General features: G+C 38.8%; 2 protein-coding genes across 2 annotated transcripts in view; both read left to right on the top strand.

Annotated features, from left to right (window-relative positions):
- AKAP8 (A-kinase anchoring protein 8) overlaps positions 1-6,586 on the top strand; it is a 29,317-nt gene extending 22,731 nt beyond the window's left edge. The window contains 6 exon segments of the mRNA XM_032209203.1: positions 2,285-2,375; positions 5,251-5,319; positions 5,322-5,355; positions 5,358-5,454; positions 5,456-5,630; positions 5,632-6,586. Coding sequence (XP_032065094.1) covers positions 2,285-2,375; positions 5,251-5,319; positions 5,322-5,355; positions 5,358-5,454; positions 5,456-5,630; positions 5,632-5,670 — 505 coding nt within the window. The 3' untranslated portion in view covers positions 5,671-6,586.
- A 7,515-nt stretch (positions 6,587-14,101) lies between these two features.
- Positions 14,102-22,946, top strand: part of BRD4 (bromodomain containing 4) — a 97,326-nt gene continuing 88,481 nt past the window's right edge. The window contains 1 exon segment of the mRNA XM_032239027.1: positions 14,102-14,345. Coding sequence (XP_032094918.1) covers positions 14,128-14,345 — 218 coding nt within the window. The 5' untranslated portion in view covers positions 14,102-14,127.

Genomic DNA, 22,946 nt, shown 5'->3' on the forward strand with positions numbered 1-22,946 from the left:
CTCATATTGTTTGGGATTATTTTTTTCCATTCTTCCATTTTTTTCAATTGTACAGTGTTGGAGGAGTTATTGCATGCACAGCCTTGTTCAAATCACCCCACAACATCTTCATAGGATTTAAATCTGGGCTTGATTTGGCCATTCCATGTGGTCTCTATTCATTTTGTTTTCACCATCCCTTGATGGATTTACTGGCATTTAGGGTCATGTCTGAAGATCCATTTTGCTTGAGTTCCAGGCTTCTCCTAATGTCATCACTGTTAGAAAGTTTCTCCTTACTTCCAAATACTTCTCTCTTTGATAAGTTTCCAACCATTGGTTTCTTGCCCTGCCCTCCGATGATTTGGAGACTAATTTGACCTCCTCTTTCTGGCAGCCCCTTAGATACTAGAATACTGCTATCATGTCACCGCTAAGTCTTCTTTTCTTTAGACTAGCCAAACCCAAAAACCTGCAGCCATTCTTCACATGGTTTACTTTCCAGGCTTTTGATCATCTTAGTTGCTCTTCTTTGAACTTTTTCCAAAGTCTCAACATCTTTTTTGTAGTATGGTGACCAAAAATGGTTGCAGTATTCCAGGTGTGGTCTTACTACGGTTTTATAAAGTGGCACTAATATTTCATGTAATCTTGATTCTATGCCTCTGTTTATACAACCCAGGATTGTATTAGCTTTTTTGGCAGCGGCTGCACACTGCTGGCTCATATTCAAGTGATCATCTACTAGGACTCCAAAGTCCCTCTCACAGTTACTGTTAATGGTCTCTTATGGTAGACCTATGCACTTCGGCTTGCGTAGTAGCAAGGTCTAACTGAAAGGTCAGACGGGAAAATTGTGGAGTTCTTAGCAACTTCCTTCAGCATCTGGCATTCTGCTCTTGGGTTGAACTTGCTGGAACCACCTGGCCTGGACAAGTTGGCAGTTGTTTGAAATCCTATTCTCTTGTAGATGATCTTCCAAATAGTGGGATGATTAATATTCAATTGTTTAGTGATATTTTAAAATCCCTTCCCAGACTCAAAGACATTTCTACACTTCTTTCTAAAAGTCTTAGAGAGTGCTTTTGATCTAGACCAAGTTGTACCATGCACTTCAGCAACGAAGAGTAATCAGACTAAATGTGTGAGGTTTAACTAAGACAGGTTCCTTCCAGATCATCTCTAATGATTTCTAATCATTGGCACCTAACTTAATAATGCCCTTGATTCATATTTGATGAGGGCTATAGGGGCATACATACTTTTTCCACATAAATTTGCATTTATGGTTTTTTTTAATTAATGATGAAATTAACATAAAATATTTGTATGTTAAAATATGTGAAAAATATGTTAAAAATTTTAAAGGAGTGTACTTACTCTTTCACTATTGTATGTGCGATAGTTCCAGTTTGATACGAACAAACCTGCTGTATAAAAATCAGAGGTTAATGTAAGGTTCAAAATCAGATACTTACGATTGTGTTCTCAGTACTGCCAATCCTCTTTATATGGTGACAGATACTTTTCAATTTAAGTAGAAATGATGAATACTATAGAATATTTCCGTAGCATAAGGTTTGCTTTCATTTTTCAGAAGCATTAAAGTTGACTTGTTCTGCCATTAAACTAGATTGTGATTATTAGTGGAAAAAAAAAAAAGAAGAGAAGGAATGCTGTTAATCGACCTGAAATAAATCATTCTTACTGCAGGAAGGAAAAAGGACAGTTATGACTTATAGACCTAAGAAAGTTTTTGAAATATAAATGGTTTGAAGTATTGTAGAAATATAGTATCACTTTTTTCACTAATAGGTGGTATAAATAACAGACACATTTAAAGAACCTTTGCTTTACCCAATCATATTTTAATTTCCTATTCTATATTCAAGTTTTATAAAGATTTTAATTAACATGGTTTGAAATACTTCCATGAGTGGAAAATGTCTTCTAGACATAAAAGGAAATGAAATCTATTTGAGGGTCTGCTGAAGGAAAATGATTTTGGTTAATTTTCTCCAAATTGGAACAAACTAGGACAAGTATAGTGGAGCTTCATCGGACAAGGCAAGCTGCAGGAAAAATGTTTTATCCTGCTCTATCTTAAAAACAAGGTCCTATAAGAGAAACTATAGACTGAGTCCTATGTAACTCTGTAGGCCAAAACCCAAAAGATTTAATAAAAAGAATTTACTGACTGTTTTTTAATCTTAAATATTTGCAATTTTCCATGTCAATCTCATGTTTATTTTGTACTTACTCATCAGAATTACTTACACATTTTATATGTTCTTTTCAGACGGCTTGCTGAACATTTGAAGAAGGCTAGTTTTCATATTGCTAAAAGTGTCCTAAATAGCAAGCACATTGTGAAAATGCTAGAAAAGTACCTCAAGGTAAGAAAGCAGGATATTTGCTGCTCAGTCCACTTCTGTCAGAGCAGTGGAGCAGAACTCCAGTTTGAACTTGACTGAGCATTTTATTAGTTACTGAGTATGCTGCATGTAACTTTCATATAAAATGAAGAAAACAATGCTATTTGTACAATTACGTATAGTTGAGCCTAGAAATAGTATGGAATTCACTTTTTCCAGATATGTTGGATAAGTTGGATACTTATTCTAATGATTAAAAGAAAATGTATAAGACGTCTTTAGCTGTTTCTAAGTGGTGAGGAAGGAATTAAAATTAAATCTGATGAAAACAGTATAGTAAAACCCTAAATGGGAACTTAGTGCCCCAAATCAGCACTGCTTGAAATATTTTTGGTTTGTGGATAAGCACTGGGTTTCTTGCTTATGTCAAGGAATAATCTTTCTTGAATGAAATAGCTCTGCTTTGATCTCCCAATATTCCAAAATCAAGCATTATTTCCTGTATTCCCAAAAATCCTGTATGGAAATAATTGACATCAGCTTAGCCAAATTCAGTGTTAGACCCTGATATATTAGGTGACAAAAATACTTGCATATAGCTCTGTGGGTCATGATCAGATTAGCATTTTGCCTTGCTAAGAATTGAAAAGACAGTACAGTCTCCAAAGCAGGAGTGTGATAAACCCATGATGGAAAGAGTGCATGCCTAATGGGCACTTGCATGCCTGTGAAAACTTCTGGTGACCATCAAGGGTTTTCTTATGTAACATACCTAGTCATAGATAATTGATGACTTCCACTTCTGAGAGGAAAGATTTGCAATCGTCCAAGTGAAGATGAAAAGCCAGTTTGGCTGCTACTATGTCCTGGGAATCCAGGAGCCATCCAAGATTCAACAGGGACCCTCTTTTGGCAAACATGAATCATGGGGTCTTGTGTGTCTGCACCCACTCCCACTGGCAACACTTTGGTCTTACTCAGACTGACCACCTGCCAATTAACTAGTTCCTATTAGGCAAGCACTAGCAAAATCGAGACATTGCTCTCCGGGTCCATTGAAAGAGACTTTGAGCTGAGAACATCAGCCTCTTACTGGTACTCATGGCCCATATATTGAGGCTGTCTTCCCTTAGCGGCCTCTCATACACGTTGAACAAGAGGGGTGACAAATAAACCCTGCGGTAGCTCACATGAGAGAGCCCTGGGGCAGATGAGCAGTTGCCCAATGCCACCCTCTGGGATCTCTCGGAGGAAAAAAATGGAACCACTCAAGCGCAACTCCGTCTACCCCTGCTAGGGTCCGCAGGTGCCTCAGCAACACCTCATGATCAACAGTATCAAAGGCTGCCGACAGGTCTAACAGAATCAGCATGGACCCCTGACCTTTGTCCATCAGCAGGAGGAGATCTTCGACCCACCCAGCACTGTCTCCGTACCATACCCAGGTGCAAAATCAAGCTGAAAGGGGGTGAAGGAAATCTAAGGATTCCAGGTAATGCCAGAGATGCCCCATCAAAACACTTCTCATCACCCTCCCCAAGAAAGGAAGGCTGAAGGCAGGGTGAGATTGAGATGAGGAGATGAGTCTTGAATACTAACCTAATGCTTCCTGTCCTAAAGGATGATGGCACCTTGCCCTTCCTGAGGAAGCCTGTGACAGTCTCTACAGTCGGGGACTCTGAATCCTCTACCCATTTTCTTTAATAGTGATAATGGACAAATCCAAATTGCAGGGTTAGAGCCTAATGCTCTTTAAAAAGTCAAGAATATCAATAAATAAGGCCAGTTGGCTGATTTGTCAGCCAAAGAAGATGGCGCTACTTATGTTACACATGCATGAATCTTCTTTCATGGAAGCAATCGGGTCTGAATTTGATCCTGCTGGATCATAGAACAGATTCTTAATTCCTGGATAAAGGAATCATTATTATTTAACCAGGTTTGTGGGTGGGATTCATTGGATACAGAGAGGCAGGGGTCTCTTCACTTACTGTCCCCATGAAAATAGGAGTTCAGAAATTGTTGCTTCTATGTAATGAGGTAATTGACTAGATTCTGCCCTTAGCATGCTCCTGCTATTTGTTGTACACATATTAGAGAAGAGTTACAAGGATGGGAGTATGGAACACAGTGATTTTGGATACTATCGTGGTATAGACAGGCATATCATTAGTGTATGCCTCATGCTTTCATATGGTATTTTCTTTATTAAAGAACTAAAAGCCTCTTTAGAACCAAACAAAGCTCTGATCCTGTGGTAGACAGTGCCAAAACCTGACCTCAATCGAATAAAATTAGCATGGCTTCTATATGTACAATTCCCAGTACAGTTGTCACAGAGAGTTCTTGGACAAAAGTAATCTACTTAATACTACCACTGAAATCTGTAAGTATCCATTCTTATTATAGCTCTGAGTCATTGCTGGACTTTGCTAATAGGATCAGAGAGAGATGACTGTGGCTGTTAAATAAAACTCGCCATTCTTAAGATGGCGTTTCTGCCCTTAACTTGTATGCTCTAAAAGTAATTTGAGAACATGAATAGTCTTCAGAGGTCACTAATACTGTATTTTAGCAAGTATTTACTCCATTTATGTAACATTGCCCTTATAAATCTATAGTGAACTCATTGGAGTCCTTTCTTCCTACTGTAAGTTGGAGACTTAGCCAGTCTCAGGATGTTTATTGGCCAAACAATGATATGTTTTTTAAAAACTTGACTAAAATATAGAAAAAATTTCTTGGAGAATTTGAGAAAGAATGAGCCCTTCTGCACTGAAGTAGATGCTCACTTTTCAGACATTCAGTCTTCAAACCTCTGTGTTCTAGGTCTGAGAGTCTAGACAAGATCAGATGGTTAAACTCTGATAACCTTGTACTTCCCTCCCTTCATCAGGGTGATGATCCATTTACAGATGGAAGTATTGACCAAGATGTTGAAGAATCTGAAGTTTTAGAAAGTGCTCTGAAGGTGAAAAGGAAAGTGCTACTCTAGAGAAAGGGAGAATACTGGGGAGGTGATCGAAGCCAGTGAATCTGGTAACGCAGAAGAGGATGAAGCACCTTGCTCTGCTACAGGTTCTTCAAAGGTGAAATTGACGTGAGGACGAACAGGCAGAAGAGAGTCCAGGTGTATCAGAAACAGCAGAAGTAACCTCCTCAAGAAATCTTGATGAAAAGCCGAAGAAGACCAAGTGGAAAGCAGCAGCTTTGGAGGAAGGGAAGGAAAATGCCCCTGAAATAATAATATCTGAAAACAGCAGTATTGAGGAGGATTCCTGTGGGGGTAACAAATACAGAGCTGTCTCAGGAATGAATGATTATGTGAAGGTGTTTTTCCTGCTTTGCTATATAATCTTTTCAGTATTTCCTCTTCATAATCTTTTGATGTATATTCCTGAATTGCTGCCAGCTTTGTTTTTGTCTGAAGCAAAGGATTCATCTTTCTGTATGGGAAACAGTCTTGTACTGTATTGTGAATAAGATAGAAATTGGCAAGCTGGTCAGGTTCCTTAGCTGTAAATTGATACCTTCCTGCATCTAGAATAAATAAATGTGTTGATATTGAAATCTCTTTGGCTTTCACTTTCCGATGCAAAAAGGAAATATGGCTTCATTTTTAAAACAGAATTAACCTTCTTATTAGGGAGGGAGTAGGTATTAAATGTATTTATTTCCCCCCCTGCCCACCGTAAAATTGATTATTCATTTAACTTTCTGGAAAAAGAACTTGCTGCCATAACGACTGTTAATGTCATTTATTCAGTTTGCAGTATTGCATGAAAAATAGCATCTGTAAGTATATACAAAATGTTAAGCACAAACTTACTGTGTATCACACTTGAGTTGTCTTTTATGCTGTGCATTATTTCAGAAGTTGTATAGGGAATGATAAACTGTGCTTCTTCATTATGTTGATAGAGAAGCATACACAAGGAGGAATGTTATAGCAACACTGTAGTCTCACTTCCCTCTTTGTCTCCCAAAATCTGTCAGAGAGGTATTATTCAGAGAGTAGATTGCCAAAAAACTGCTCCAGGCCAGGAATAAGGAAGCAATATCATAGATAAAACATAAATTGTTATGATTGATGCTTGTAGCATAGCATTTGAAAGTAGAATGAACACTCTTCTTTTGTTGAATTAGCAATTAAATAAACTTCCAACATGGAAAATTACTGTCTGGTGTTAGTTTAATTGGCTCCAAAACAGGCACTGAAAACATAATTTACTCAAGCTAAAAGATCTGTATTGAGTGTTGTAGTTCAGGGTGCTGAGTTCTTTTCTTATTTCAAAATGACAGCTATTAGATAAAATAATTAAACTTTTCTGATGGTGTATAAAAAGCTGAATAGATATTACTTCCAGGTCAATTTTATCAATTAAATAGAATAATAGCAATTTCAACTTTTATGAGAAAAAAAAACAGAGACAAAAATATTCTCTAACAATATTTTATGATTTTTTTCTGCACATAAATGATTTAAAATGTATTGCATAACTATGCTTACAAATTTTGGCCGTACCTAATAACATGTTTTAAATGATTTCTAAGCATTTTTCTTTTGTCAGTAGTTGTATAATCAAAATGGGCAGAGAAATCTTTATATTCTATCCAGTTGCTATGAAAAAAATGTACATGTTCACTAAGATCATATTATAAAACTCCCCACAAAGGGCGCTATTATTGAAGTTTTATTTATTTCATTTAATATATTTATATTCTGCCCATGTTCCTAATTAGACAACCCACTATGCATAAAACAAGAACCAAGGATGGCATGGGAATGAGGTCTTATCTAGTTATTCAATGTGTGACTACCTATTTTAGTAAATGCATTGGCTTCCATTCACAACAGCTTGTAAAGCAGACTATCTAGATTCCATCAACGTTTGTTAGTAAGATCATTCAAAACTGTTGATAGCCTGGAATTAAAATACCCTACTGTTGGCCATAAACATTTTTCCTTTGCATTTATGAGTGCTCATTTCCAAGGACCTAATCATCACATTGTACTACATGACGTGTTTAATCAATCTTTATTGAATAAACCACAGTAGTAGGACTCTACACACTATATACATGGCTGATATGCTATAACTCCAACTACTTAGCAAAACATGTGCTTTCATCACAGAATAACGGAGTTAGAAGGGACCTTAAGGTCTTCTAATCCAACCCCCTTCTTAAGAAACCCTACACCACTTCAGATAGCCACTTCAGGTTATCCAACATCTTAAAAACTTCCAGTGTTGGAGCATTCACAACTTCTGGAGGCAAGTTGTTCACTGATTATGGTAATTGTTCTGTCAGGAAATGTCTCCTTAATTCTAAGTTGCTTCTCTCCTTGATTAGTTTCCATCCATTGCTTCTTGTCCTACCCTCAGGTACTTTGGAGAATAGATTTGATTCCCTCTTCTTTGTGGCAGCCACTGAGATATTGGGACACAGCTGTGTCTCCCCTAGTCCTTCTTTTCATTAAACTAGACCATACCCAGTTCCTGCAACCGTTCTTCATATGTTTTAGCCTCCAGTCCCCTAATCATTTTTGTTGCTTTTCTCAGCACTCTTTCTACAGTCTGCTTTGTGGGCATAAGTTTTCAAATTTGTGTATAATTTCCAGCTGGGGAGCCCATGTTCATTTTCTGCAAGCAAAACAGTCACATGTCTACTTAATGAATAACAAACTGCTAATTATATAACTTTTTTATTGATCAATTTCCGATACTTGCACAATAGTCAGCATTTGGAACGACCTTGGAGGTGTATTCCAGTGCCTTGCCCAAGACAAGAATCCTTATACTATCCCAGATAAATGGCTTTCCAAACTTTGCTTGAAAGCCTACTGTGATGATGTGAAACTCATGACTCCTGAAGGCAGACTGCCTAATGTTGCTTTCAGGAAATTCCTTCTAATTTCAAGCTTAATTCTTCCTTTGCAAAACTTTAACCTATTTGTTCTATTCTTACCTTGTGAGATATGGATAATACATCCATACCCTTTTCTCCATGACAGCACCAAGTGTTGGGAAATGGCTATTATAGTCAAAGAAGGCTGAAACATTTTAAGTTCTGGAAAGCAAGGTAATATTTGGAAGTAGAAACATCCCCCCATTCAGGAAGGATAACACAATCACATATTCAAAGTTTTGATATTACTAATCTCAATAAAGTACAGATAGTCTTCAGGTTTGCAACCATTCATTTGACCACTGTTCAAGGTTAGGATGGCACTGAGTGAATGGTACTTAAAATTGATCCTTAGTTGCAGCCGTTGCAGGGTCCTCACTATTGCACGGCCACATTTACCAGTGTTCTCTAGTGGTTCCCCACAAGTGAAGTCAATGGGGAAGCCAGCAGGAAGTCAAAAATTGTAGTCAAGTGAGTTCTGGTCAACAACCCTTATGGTCCTCACTTAATGACTGCAATAGGATTAACTGCAATCTTAGAACTTGCCATTGCTAAGTCACATGATTCACATGATATTGCACTGTATGACCGCATGCTTAGCAATGGCAGGCCAATTGCCATCATCACCTGACAACTACTTGTATAGTTATATCTTCCCATGGAGTTTATCCTTTAGTCTGACCTACTAATGGAGGGAACACTCTTCAGACTTCTTGGCATAACATACCCAGTTCTCAAGCCTCTCACCATCTTCATTCCATTCTTTCCAGTTCAGCATTTTCTTGTATTATGGTGATAAGAATTGGGCATAGTATTCCAGGTAGGATCTGATCAGTCAGCATAGAAAACTAACTTCCAGCAATCTCATACATATGTTGATACTGCTAGACATTGTAGCATCTCTGTCACATATTACTGAGTCATACTTAAACTTTGGTGTACAAGGACATCCAGATGTTTCCTATGTTGTAGCTTGCATCCATTTTTTCCTATGCAAGTTCACAGCCCTACATTTCTTAGCAATTAATTGTGTTTTGTTAGAAGGGTATTCTTCTAACACCCTTGTTAGAAGTCCAGTGTTCAAGATTATCAAAATCCTTTGAACTTTGCTTCGCTTAACAATACACCCCAACACTGTATCATATGCAAATTTGCTGAGCATAGTTCTATCCCCTCTTTTAACAGCTTTATGAAAATACTGAAAAGTACTTGGCCCAGGATAGAACCCTTATGAAAAAATTCCCTCTACTGATGGAATTTGGAAAATGGTATGTTCTACCTATCAATTTGTATGAGAATGGAACATTCCTTCACCATTCTGTTTGGCAAGTATTTTGTATAACAACCCTGTTTTACATCTGAAACAATGTTCTTATGTCATCACAGTTCTGAAAAAGTTGCATGTATATTACTTAATATAGGTGTTTTCTGTTCATCATTGTTTCCAGACATACAGACTCAGTATAAAGAAGTTCCTCACAATAAATGTGATTTTCGTCAAGATCTGCAAACTATTCATATAATACAGACATAGTGAGTGAATTAGGGTATATCATGTGATTATTCCATATATTTTGAGCTACAGTTTCAAACGGTCTGCTCATAGTCATGTGCTACTGAAAACTACACCACAAACCCACAGATTTGTTACTATACTGGTTAGGTAACATTTTCTTCCGATATGTTTGTAGAAGAGGAAGCAAAACTACTGGAGAAAAAGATAAGGATAGCTAAAAGAGTCACAGTGGAAAATTTGGAGCTTTTCTGTTGGAGAAGGCTTTTGCAAATATATTGATTTGGTTTTAATTGTTAATTTGTGACATTGGTGTTAATTTATGACATTGGTGTTAATTTATGACATTTGCTTTAATTCTGTAGTTCTGGTGATACAAATTAAAGCAATCAGAGAATTGTGGAATCGAAAGAGCTAAGGATCAACCTTGGATGTTGGAAAAAATATTAGTGTTTAGAATTCAACTTTGCGCTAGTGCACCGGTGTCAAACTCAATCGCGTCTGATGTAACATGACATTTTTTTGCCTTTGCGGAGCAAGAGTGGGTGTGGCCTGTGCGTGATGCATCTGGCCCGCGGGCTGCTAATTTGACAGGCCTGCTTAGTGGATTTTTTATAATACGACAGAACCTTCTGTACTTGCAACCTACAAAGGTTTTCAAATTCTGCTCAGCTTAACACTATAGTAGGGACTTTGGGGCAGCATTTGAGGTATAATGTATAATTTATTCCTCTGCTTCAGTTAGCAGATGTGCTTCCATTTTACACAATGGATGTGCTACATCCACACATTTTCCCAAAAAAGGAATTGAGCTTAAATGTGTAGATGTTGAACATGTCTGCTTCCTTGCAGATAACTCTTTTCTGCACAAAAAAACTAAAAAAACCAGTCATTCAGTTAGCTCTTCATTGTGGTTATTGGCCAGAATTCTGCAAATTAACAGAATAAATAAACTGCTTCTTTTAAATTAAAACAGTGGTTCTCAACCTGTGGTCCGTGGACCCCCAGGGAGGCACAATGTCCTCATAGGGGGTCCACAAAGGCTTGAAGACTTAAGTTTTAAGTTAAGATTTAAATCTTGAGTTAAGTCTTGCTGGTCTGTGGCCATGGTATGTGGCCACAAAAGGTTTAATTTAATTTAAAGGAGGTCTATGGTAGAGAAAAGGTTGAGAATTAGAAAAAGTACACACCCACCCAGTAATAATAGCAATTCAATTGTGCACTCAATTATCCAGACTGGTGATAACCAATTTTTGTTAAGATGTCTACAAGCTACATTGAAATAAAATGCTTTAATCTGGATTCCTATACTGAGCAGGATATGGGTCTACATAGTCTAAATGATTCCTTCCAACTTGTATAATTCTAGAATTTTGTTGGATCTCATTCTACATCCCATTTGTAGTTTATTCAAACTTGAAAGAAATATAGTTATGATCCAGTACTATTTCTTTCATATTTCATAGTTCAGGTTCCGTGATTAGGATTAATAAATGTTACAGCTGAATTTTATACATGTTCTTCAAATTAAAACGAAGAGCTAATGACTGAATTACTTTTTCTTCTCAGTAAAACATAATAGGTAAATTTCTTTCAAGGCAAGTGGACTTTCTGATTTTCTTTGAAGACGTTTCGCTTCATGCTGGTTGCCAAGTTTCCAAATTTTGATCACATGACTGTGGGGATGCTACAATGGTTGTTAAGTGTGAGAATTGGTTGTATCACTTTTTTTAGTGCCATTGTAATTTCAGCCATTAACTGAATGGTTGAAAGTCGAGGTCTACCTATACTACTGTACAGATATATAAGGTATTCTTCCAAAAATTATGAATAGGCAAATTCCAGAGGAATATTTATCTTTCATTAGTCTAGGCCTCTAGATACATTTTTGTCTGTTGCCCACAGGCATTCCCATTTTCTCTGCAACTGATTGATTGGTTTATACAAGCATTACTCTTTATAATGTAGTGAGAACACCGAAGTAAGTTTTATGTAATTTATTTCTGCACAGTACATAGCTGCTTCCAGAGCAGTGTGTCTTATTTGGAAAAGGTCCCAGATAAATAAATCTTGGATGAACGATAGTTGGGTAGCTAATAACTGCCAGTGGTAGCCATGCTTCTGACTGTTATGCTTTCACTAGTCTCTCTCCACATCCACTTAGTTAATCTATGTGCTATTAAGACAGACAATGGAAGCAAAATAAATCCTCATTCATCATCTGGAGTAAAAAGTGGTATCAGAGAGTGCTGAAGTTATAGGTAGTCCTCGACTTACAACAGTTCATTTAATGTCCGTTCAATGTTGCAATGGCACTGAAAAAAGTGACTTATTATCATTTTTCACATTTCAGACCATTGCAGCATCCCCAAAGTCACATGATCAAAATTCAGATGCTTGGCAACTTACTCATGACTGTTGCAGCGTCCCAGAGCTATGTGATCAACATTTGCCACTGTTAGAAGAAAAATCCGGTCCAGTTCCTAGCCAGGAGAAAGGCACTAGAAATAAATGGAGGTTGACTGGCTGCAAGGAAAGGTTTATTTGGATTGCAGAAAATTCATTGACAGAAACATGTTTCTGGGGTGACTGAACCCCTGGTTTAGAAATGGATTTTTAGAGGGTTCTGCTCTAGGGGGTTGTGCAATGTAGTGAGACTTGTGTCTCTTGCTATTTTAATGATGGTAGGTTAATCCTATTATGTCCTAAAGGTCATGTCCTGTTATTAGAATTTGGGTGGGAAATGTAAATTTTAATCTCATCATCTGGAGCTGAAGGTGTTTTGTTTGTGAATAGATTGGATCAGTCTTCCTGAATGGGCACAAAATATCCATCTCTAAAGACTTCAGGTATCTGCTGGAGGCTGTTTTACCATTGCCGGGAACTGGGGTTGCTTTCTGCCTTTAAGAGCATGTTTCTCCATTTCTCCTTTGAGGTAATATAATACTCCGCCTCTCTTAATATTAAGAATAAAGAATATTTTAATCTGGGGAGGGGGGTGGATTCCTACACCACCTTCTGACAAGAAAACTGAGGAGCCAAATTCACTTAACTTGTCAAGGAGAAAGCTGGCGTCGTTTTCCTTGCCCGCTCTTGCAAAGCTTCCGCTCCAAGGCGGCCGCTCGTCATTTGCGCCGCAGCCGCGAAGGTTGGGAGCTAAGGGTGCCTGGATGGTTTAAAGTCCTTGGCGAGAACAAGGCCGCTCCTACCGCTCCGCCGGCTCGCTATGCCTACGCTTGAACGAGGGCGCCCTTTACTACACGGAGGCTCTTTTCTCATAAAGTGCTGAAGAGGAACGATTGGCGGACCAACCTTCGGTCTGTGGAGAAGGAGGTGAGGAGAAGAAAGGCTTACAAGCAACCGCTCTAAAAGGCATTGCTTCGTCAGATGCTTCTGAGTACGTGCAGAGACTCTTATCATCCAGGTCATGGTTGTCCCAAAGGTGCTTTTTCAAGAGGCAATTCGGGTTTTCTGGTTTTTCTTTGAAGACGTTCTGTTTCTCATCCAAGCAGCTTTTTCAGCTCAGAAGAAGCTTCTTGATGAGAAGCGAACGTCTTCACAGAGAAAATCGAGAAAGCCGAATTGCCTCTTGAAAAAGCACTTTTGGGGACAGATTCAGAATTTTCAAATCAGTACATTTGCACGGCGAGAAAGCTTGTTTGGGTCTATGTGCATTAGCGATGCCTTCCGTTGCTTATATTCGGTCTGATCTTCAGAGGTGGAGAGCAAAAAAAAATTGAAGGCATCACAGGTATTAAAAAAATAAACACACCGCGAATCCATCTAGCGGTGATCTTGGTGTTTTTTTTTTTGGCAGGTTCGGATCTGGGAGCTCCGCTTTATGGAAGAAAGTGAATCATCACGGAGACTCAATCGAAGAAGCCATCGTTTTTTAAGTTCGGGAGCAGCAGAGAGCTGATAAAGTAGGTGTGGTGTCACGTTTAAAACCCTTCAGACAAAGCGGCGGCACGTGAATTCGGAGATCGATCTGACAGTGGCCCTCCTAATGGACCGATCTGGAATGCTGTATCTTGGCAAGAGGGAGAGGGACCTTGATCACCTGGCTTCTTGGTGCTGGTGTCGTGCTGGAGAGAAGGCTAAGAGGCAATGACAGGGGAGGAAAAACCCTCTCGAAACTGCGGCATTATTGAAGGAAGGCAGCGTTCCTTAGCAATAGGGATCTCTTAAATACGGAGGCGTCATCCACTCCACTTCCCGCTCGCTCCCGAGTCCTGTCGCAGAATGAAGGCAATTTCACTCTCCTCGCCAGTCCCACCGCCGTTCGATTCAAGAGGCGTGGCTGAGAATTCGAAGTCCTCTGTTTTACGCGAGGCGGGGCCTTGCTGCGTGATGACCAGTAACGCGCTGCGCGGTGAGGTCAGCGTAGTGCCGCCGTTGCTGGTCCCGCTGCCCGTCGCTCGGTCTGCTTTAGTCGTTTTTTTTCTTGAAATACTCGGCCCTCCAAGAGGAGTGTGGAGCTTGTCTGCGGCCGGGGTTTATGCGGTATTTGCCCCGATAAGAAGATTGCTGGCAACACAGCCTGCTTGCGGTTTATCGTTTGCTATCAGGTAAGAGCTGGGCCGGGCCGGGAGAGGCTGCGGAGGTTGGTATTCTCCTTGGGTAATTACGTTGCCTTGCCGGCGTAACCCGCATTGCGTAATGTGACCGTTGCGTCAGGCGGATTACGTATTTTGCGCCGGGGCCTATTGCGCAAAGGTCTTTTGAATCTGCGCCGTTGGTTGATGGGGGTTTTCCTAGTTTTTCCGAGAGTGGAAGGAGCATTTTCTCCATCTGGCTTTATGCATATTTCGCAGCTACCGGACATATTGTCTGCGGGAGCTATTGCGTGGTAGTCGATTTGGTATTTTGCACGGTACGCGGATTGCGGTAGGTGCTGAGGAGGGCTTGGAGAGGATGCGGAGTTGCGTAAAAGCGTCGTCGTTTCCCCCCTGTAGGATACGTGATTGTCGTAAGCGTGTCTGTGTCCTCAGCGCGTACCGCTAGGAAGTCGGACTCCCGTTTCCAGGGCGCTTCCCGCCTTTGCCGGCTGATCTGGATGGCTGCGCGCCGGGTAGATCTCGTCCGTGCGCCGAAAGAGAGGAGACTCTCGGCGCCGGGGAGTCCGGTCTTAGTGCGCGGGTGGCGCAGTGAGGGAGCCTGGGCGGGGCGGGTGCTGATGATACTTCCTGCCGCCGCCATTTTGTCGTCGAGCAGGGGGAAGCGGCGGTGGTGGTAGCGGCTGCGGCCCGGGCCTGAAGGGCAGCCGGCTGGTAGGCAGCGATAGTTGGTGGAGGGGGAACGGGAAGGCTGGCTGGCTCTGGAGGAAGGAGCGCCTCTGGCCGCTCCGCCTTTCGCGCCGTGCCCGCCTGCTGAAGGCGGCGGTTCCCGTAGGCCCGGCCTGGCGCTGCTCCTCTCCTAGCGCCGCCCCACCTGGCATTTCAGGAGAGCTCGGGGGTTGTGTGCCTTGGCTCGCAGAGACTCCCCAAGAGCGGAGGCCTTTGCTGGCTGTTTCCTTTGGCTGGGGACTGGCGCCTTTCTTGGCTCCCAGGGCAACAGCCTTTCTCGTGTTTTGTAACCTGACCGGAAGGCTGAAGTGGCGCGGGGTGGAGCGGCATCCTGACTAGCCAGGCCGCAATTGGTCTCCGTGTCGAGCTCGGTAGCAGCTTGTGACCGGATGGTCCGCGCTGCCGACCGTTGACCCTTTAAACGGCTCCTTTTAAAACTCAGCTGCCTACCTGGTGATTCCCCTAAACTTTCTCTTCCCTTCAAATGTTCTCTACGCCTTACCCGTCTCTCTTTTCCCGTCCTTTCCCAGGCGGCCAAATAAAACGCCTAGTACGAGGGCGAAAGGTTCTGTGTGGTCTTAATGTAAGCATGATTGCAATCCAAATATTTGGAAAAAGTAGAAGGGACTATTGCTCTTGTTACTTAATTTCTGAAGGATACCTTTCCTAGTAGGGCTTTCCAAAATAAAATTTCCATGAATGGGATTCTTAATAAACGGTCTCACCTTCGACAGCCGTTTCAAAACCTGAAATATTCCCATTTTAATAAACCGGAGATTACTGCCACTAATTCTTGTATAAATAGTACCTAGATAGTTAGAAATATTTTTATTTAACATATCATTGGATTCTGTAACCGCATGATGCTCACTATGCTATGGCATAATCAGCTCCTGTTTTTTGTTTAGAGGTATGTTGCAAGTGTAGGTGGCTAATAAAATTTACAATACCAAAGATTTTGTTCGTATTATTAATCAGCCTCTAAACTTGACAGGTTGGTTTGGGAGTACAGTGTTTTTTTTCTTGTAAGTAATAAAATAAAAGTTGGAAATCCTGGTCAACTATCAAAGTGATTCAGTTCATTATTATATGTACGTTTGTATTAAAATCACTCAAGCTTTCACTGGTTTTATATATTTTTATATATATATATATATATATATATATATATATATATATATATATATATATATATATATATATATATATATATATAATATATATATATATATATATATAATATACTTATACTTATAGTGACCTAATCAGGTATCTCCCTGACTGTGCAGTTACTCACCTTGTATGAAAGTAGTTAATTTACATTTTCATCTTGATTCTTAGTACATTATAATGTAAGAACTTGTTTGCAACTTATTTAGAAGACTTAGAAATGGACAACTCACCTTATGTCATGCTATTTTAGGAATTTTGTTTGATTCCAGCAGCTGATATGTGATAGTTGTGAAATTTAATTCAGATACGTTTCTTGAAGTAAATATTTCTGCAGAAGAACGTACTTTGTTTTTTTTTTCCTTTCTCAATTACATCACCCCAAGCAAAGATAATAGTAGAGATTAGAGAGTTTTACTTAAATTAACTTTCTGTCATCAATACTATCTGATACAGTAGTTTGTATACTATATTGAAGGATAAATAGTTGCAGATTACTAAAAAAGGAACTGCTACTCAAGGAAATACCCTTTTTTGATGAAAAGATTAATTCAATTAGAAGTGTTTAGATAGTTCAGTTGTGCATAATTGAAAAATATAAACTATTAAAATTGTCATCAGAAACTTTTAGGATTGGCAGAGGTGTTACAATTACAATTTAGCTTGTCATACATGAACATTTTTCCATTTTCATTGCAGATTTGCCTGTATCATAGCTACCCTTCTCTAGGATTTTTTCTGGGCAAAAAAAGTCACAAAGACTGTATGGGTCATGTAGGCAAAGCTGATATTTGGGGAGAGAATTCTGCCATTCATTTGCTTTGAGTATAGGTTAAAATTTCCTTTGCATTATATTTTTGAAAAGTATACTAAACCCTTAATGAGATTTACACAGGGGCAATATATGAGACTGCACATATGAAATATATGAGTCATATCTGGTATCAGTGGAGTATTCTTTTCCTCAAATAATAATCAATTCCTAAGTGCCCTAAGCACTTATCATTATAAGGTCGACTGCTTAGCATAAGTAGTCAATATTCACGAATATATCTGATGTCTATATGAATTACATTCTGATGGAGGTGGGCCTACAATATGCAGTTCTTAAATATATTGTTATGTGGCAACAGATGAGAGTTAAAATCCAACCTGTCAAATAAGTCATCAAATTCAGGAGCTTAGCAACAGAAAGTCCTTGACTTACAAACACAAATTGAGATTACAATTTCTGTTGTTAAGGAAAGCTGTGGTTAAATGAGTCTTGCCTGATGCTAAACTTTTCTCCATGGTTGTTAAATGAATTATTGCCGTTGCTAAGTGAATCCAGTTTTCCTCATCAACAGAAACAAACTGGAAGGTGGCAGATGATGTTCATATGACCATGGGGTCATGCAACAGTTGTAAATACATGCTGGTTACTAAGCACCTCAATTTTGATCACATGGCCATGGTAGTTAGAGCAAGGATCAGTGGTAAATCATTTTTTTTTCAGTGTCATTGTAACTTTGAATAGATGTTAAATAAAGGGTTATAAGTTGAGGATACCTGTAGTAAAAGAAGTAGCAGTGATGTAATTGGTGCTAATAATGATTTCACTATATTTAGAACTCTGGATCAATACTTGGAAGTTTACAGTATTACAGTGTTTGTATGGGGGAATAGATGGAAAATGAGAAGAAAACCTAGGACACGGTAACCGTGGCAACTTAAGGACACATGGACTTCAATTCTTAAAAATTACCCAGCTGACACCACTAGTTAGGGCAGGGGTTCCCAACCAGGGGTGCGAGAGAGGATATTCCAGGGGGTGCGAAACTTGGATTTAGAAGTTTCAAAAATTATAATGTATATTCATAATTATATGTATATAATTATTTACTTTTGTAAGGAGTGCAAGAATATATCAAAAGCATTTTAGGGATGTGGGGTATAGAAAAGGTTGGGAACCCCCTGAGTTAGGGCTTCTGGCAGTTGAAATCAACCCATCTTAAAGTTGCCATGATTGAGAAACACTGGTCTAGAATATGTCTTTACAATGACAATTTGCTCTGGAAGTTTCTGCTTGATTTTTTTGGAAATATAGGAATCTCTTGCAGTAAAATTTGAATTTATTTCACATTTTGCTTCTTACTAAATGGAAAGATTTAGTAGTGGTTTTACAAATTTGATTTGCTGATTTGAGATCTTAGACTTAGATCCATATATGTTTTGAGCCAATTGTTCCTAAGAGCAGCAGTGTAGAACCTGCTGTCCTCCAAGCAGTATGACAGATGATCGGGGATTGTTGCTGTTATTGTACAACACGGGTAACAAACTCACATCATTATGGCAGCATCACGTGACATCGTGATTTTTTCCCCTCTTCACTAAACTGGGCGGAGGTGGAGCCAACACATGATGCATGTAGTCCAACACATTTTACATCCATCAACTTTCCTATCCTTATCGTAGAATATGAAGATGATTCAGGACATGCTTTTATGGTGTCATCCCCCTCCCCTTTCATTGTGGCTGCTCTTGCTCATTCTCGGCTGGTGAAGGGCATCATTTTTTCAGTTGCCAATATTTCAGATGCTTAAGTGCATATATTTTTTCCCCATTCCTGTCTTATGAATCAGATTTTAAAATGTCTTGAGTCTTCTAATACTATGAGAAGTTATCTTTGAAATTCCCAGAGATACTCATTCCAATTCATGTCCAAACAGTATATCTTTTAATAGACACATCAATTTCTCTTGTTCAGGATGAAAGTAGGTAACCCTGCAGTTGTGGCAATATGGAAAGTTTGCAGTTCTAGGATTTTAAAAGTGAAAAGTTTTTTTAAGAAACTGTGTCACTTCTATTGGATGACCCAATACAAGTAATATGTGAGGTAGAATTTTGGAGTTCATACCTGTGATTATTAACTGAAATGCCCTTTTTAATTAAAGTTCTGATCTTACCTGAATATGAACTGTTTATTGCACTCAAATCAGGCATCAAAAATGTAGCTAAGAAAGATACTGTAGTTTACTGTTAATAAAAGTGCCATTTTACAGATACATATGTTAATGTGACTTTGGTCTGCAAGTTTTTCCCTTTAATCTTTTGTTTAAAAATTCATTATTCTACACATGTCTTCAAGTGCCTGTAGTTTCCCCCCATGCTTTTTCAAGAAAATTCAAAGCTAGGAATGCCTTCATTTATTATGTTTCATTATTCATTATGGCTTAAGAGCACCAAATAGAAACAATATTGTTCCTATTGTTTAAAATTACAGCTATTATTCTGGATTGGCTGTATTTGCCCAAGATTATAGGTATTGCATTGAAAATATCTTAGGGACATTTTTAAATTGTCATATGAACGTGCCTTATATAATGTATTTGTATTATTGACTCAGAACAAAGATTGGAAAGACCTCTGCCTGTTTTTTCTAAGCAATTCTGTATTTAAGAGGCAAGTGGATTATTGTACGAAGTGTAGCTGATGCTATAGCAAATGCCTCTAGTATCTGTTAATATCAGTCTAGATTCTATAGTTAATTGATTACAGCAGCTAGTATTGTGGTTTTTAATTATATTAGTCTGTGGGAATTGTTTACTTTAGATCTCAGTGTCCCTGATTAATACTTACATTGCAGGAGAAAACCAGGTGGTGGCTGCTTTGGTCCAGCTGCCAGCTTCTGTAGAAGACCCTGCCACCATTCTATCCAACCAAACTAGCATTAATAACATGCAGTTTTTGAGTTTGAGAACTCTTCAACAAGTAAATGATACATATTATAGGGTGTGAAACATGGATGTCATGTCAACAAGTACTTGCCAAGAATTACGCTGCTACATTTTGGATCAATTGAAATTTCTCAGTAGTCCTCAAATGCAGCACCATCTAAAGGTATTGCAGTAAATTGGGTAAATGCTTATGAGGACATGAGCTACAATCATAAAAACCTTTCACTCAAGATAGGTTGCTGTAGGCACATCAGCATAACAACCTTATCTGTGCAAAAGCCTCCTTGACTATGATCTCCACCTGTCCATTTGATCAAAAAGCATGAGTTTAAGAGGTTCCCACAGTAGTTGCTCCTCCAAACCTCCAGGGGCTTTCTGGACAGTGATATTCTTTAAGAAAATCTCAGATTGCATTTCTCATTGTTTCAGTTTGCTATATATATAGTCTACTGGAATGTAGGTCAGTACAGTTAACCTGTGCTAGAACAAAGATTTTAACATAGATTTCTTGACTGTAATATAGGTGGCTCTAGCATCCATTTGCTGCTGACAGAATCAGCAGGATTAAAACTTTTTTGTATTTAATTTGGGGTGCTTGCAGAAGAAAAATGAGTGCTGTAAATCTTACCAATTTAAAGTTTTCTAGATGACAGTTGATACTTTATTACTCTTGTTTAAATTAATTATCAGTTCTTTTATCTCTTCTCTGTTAGAGGAAGAAAGTCAAGTTAGAATAAATAAATTATTCAATACAAATAGGCTACTTTTCAACATTTGGTTAAAAAAATGAGTTCTTGTGATTCAGTTATCTAAAAGTTTATATTCATTAGGTTTTGAAGATGAATATTTAGAGACTCCTTTGATTTGAACGACCTCTGACTTTCTAAATATACTTAATGCTTGCTTCTCTCAATTTTTAAACAATAATTGTCCACTCTGCTTGAGTGAAGTTCTTGGCTGAAAAAGAGAAATATATTGAAATACAAGAGAGGGCTTGGTGATAAAATGTTATCAAATAAAAACTAAAAATGAGTATGGTAATGTGGAGAAATTCCTTGTCTCTCATTTCAAACTTTGGGGAGCAGAAAATTTTAGTTACCGTATTTTTCAGAGTATAAGACGCACAAAAGTTTGGAAGAGTCTAATTTAAAAAAAATATATTCTGTTAGAATAATTTTTTATTTATTATTCTGCAAACCTCCCAAAACAGCCCCCCCTTTTCCCCCCAAAAAGGGGCATGAATAGCCCTTAGGAAGCTTGTAGAGTGTTCCTGGGGAAGGGGGGGCAAAAACGAGCAAAAAATAGCCCGTTTTTAGTAAAAAAAAAGGGGGGGGCATTAGGAAGCTTGCAGAATGCTCCAGAGGGAGGGGGGGCAAAATTGATTTAAAAAGGCTGTTTTTTGCTCATTTCTGCCCTCCAGCAGCACTCTGCAAAGTTCCTAAAAGCTATGCATAGCCATTTGGTGAAGGGGGTGGGGTTTCAGGAGGCAAAAATACTGTATTCAGTGTATAAGACACACCCAGATTTTCAGCCTCTTTTGAGTGAAAAAGGTGCGTCTTGTACTCCGAAAAATACGGTAATCAAATGTGCTCATAGAAACTTCTCTGCTATTAGCGTGCAAATATTTTTACAGCTAGGTACTTTGAGTATTTTATACTTACACATATGCATCTTCCCTCACTAGATTGAATCATTCGGCCCTTGAATGAGTGGTCTTAATATTCATAATATCATTCAATGTACTAGAATTTGACTTTCCATTGAAAAATATTGACAAACTGCTTTCTGTTTTCCTTAAGAAGTAGCTAATACATAACATGTCAATACATTGTTCATTACTTAACCTTGTAGTTACAGGTAGTACTATGACCGTAATTGAGCGCACAATTTTGGTAATAAGTTATGATGGTGATATAGTGGATTATCATGTGACTGTGCCTGCTTATCATATTTTAAGCAAACACTGTGGTCATTAAGTAAACCTATTGTTTGTTATGATGAGGTTTTTTTCCTGGAGACTGGAAGTAAACACTGATTTCTGGCAAAAACATAAGTTGTGGTCAGGTAATTGCAAGATATCAGAACTCCACATCCCGACCATGTCCCATTTTCAGGGGCCATTGTAACTGAGTAGTCACTACGCAGCTGGTCATAAATCAAGGGCTACCTGTACATGGTTCCATATGCTTCCACTATTTGCTTTCAGAACAGAAATGACCACACCACCAGCAGGTTTAATTAGATTTGTCTAAAATTAACTGTCTAAACTTAATTGGATTCCCTCTGAATCTCCAATCTGAATTCCTTTCATGGCCTTTACTATGAGTATAGTTGATACGTTGAGGATAGTTTAGGGGTAGGATACAATTCTCAGTTTCTTAAATGTAGTCAAGATGCAACATTTTTTATAGAATTATTACTGTATCACACTTCATATTTCATTTTCACTTCACAATATAAGTGCACAAAGCAGAAACAAGATTTGTTTTAAACTGGGGAAAAATTAATTTTAGATCAACCCTGGTAACCGCAGTGCTGCTTCATTATAGAGTAGTGGTGGGTAGTGTTCCTGGGAAGGAACAAAGAATGCCAGGAACATATGGCAAAAGTATGTACTCTCATGAGAGTCATCCACATAGGAAGATCATCACAAATTTCAACTAAAACAAGCAGGCATATCTCTACTGGGCGGCATCAATATGGGGGATAATAGAGTCAGGTTATCACATTAATGACAAAGGCATCATTTCATATAGGCAATCCTCAATTTATGCTGGTAATTGGGACTGGAATTGTGCAGATTACTGACCAGATCATAAATTATGATGTCACATGACTGCATTGCTTAGTGACTGCACTGCTCAGCGAGTTTCTGTGATTAAGTGTAACATCATGTGATTGCCATTTGCAACCTCCCACCAGCTTCTCCAATGACTTTGCTTGCAGTGAAGGTCATAAATGGCAATTGTGACTACAGGGCCCTGATGCTGTAATTGCA

This window comes from Thamnophis elegans, chromosome 2, assembly GCF_009769535.1.
Source record: "Thamnophis elegans isolate rThaEle1 chromosome 2, rThaEle1.pri, whole genome shotgun sequence".
Classification (NCBI taxonomy): Eukaryota; Metazoa; Chordata; class Lepidosauria; order Squamata; family Colubridae; genus Thamnophis; species Thamnophis elegans.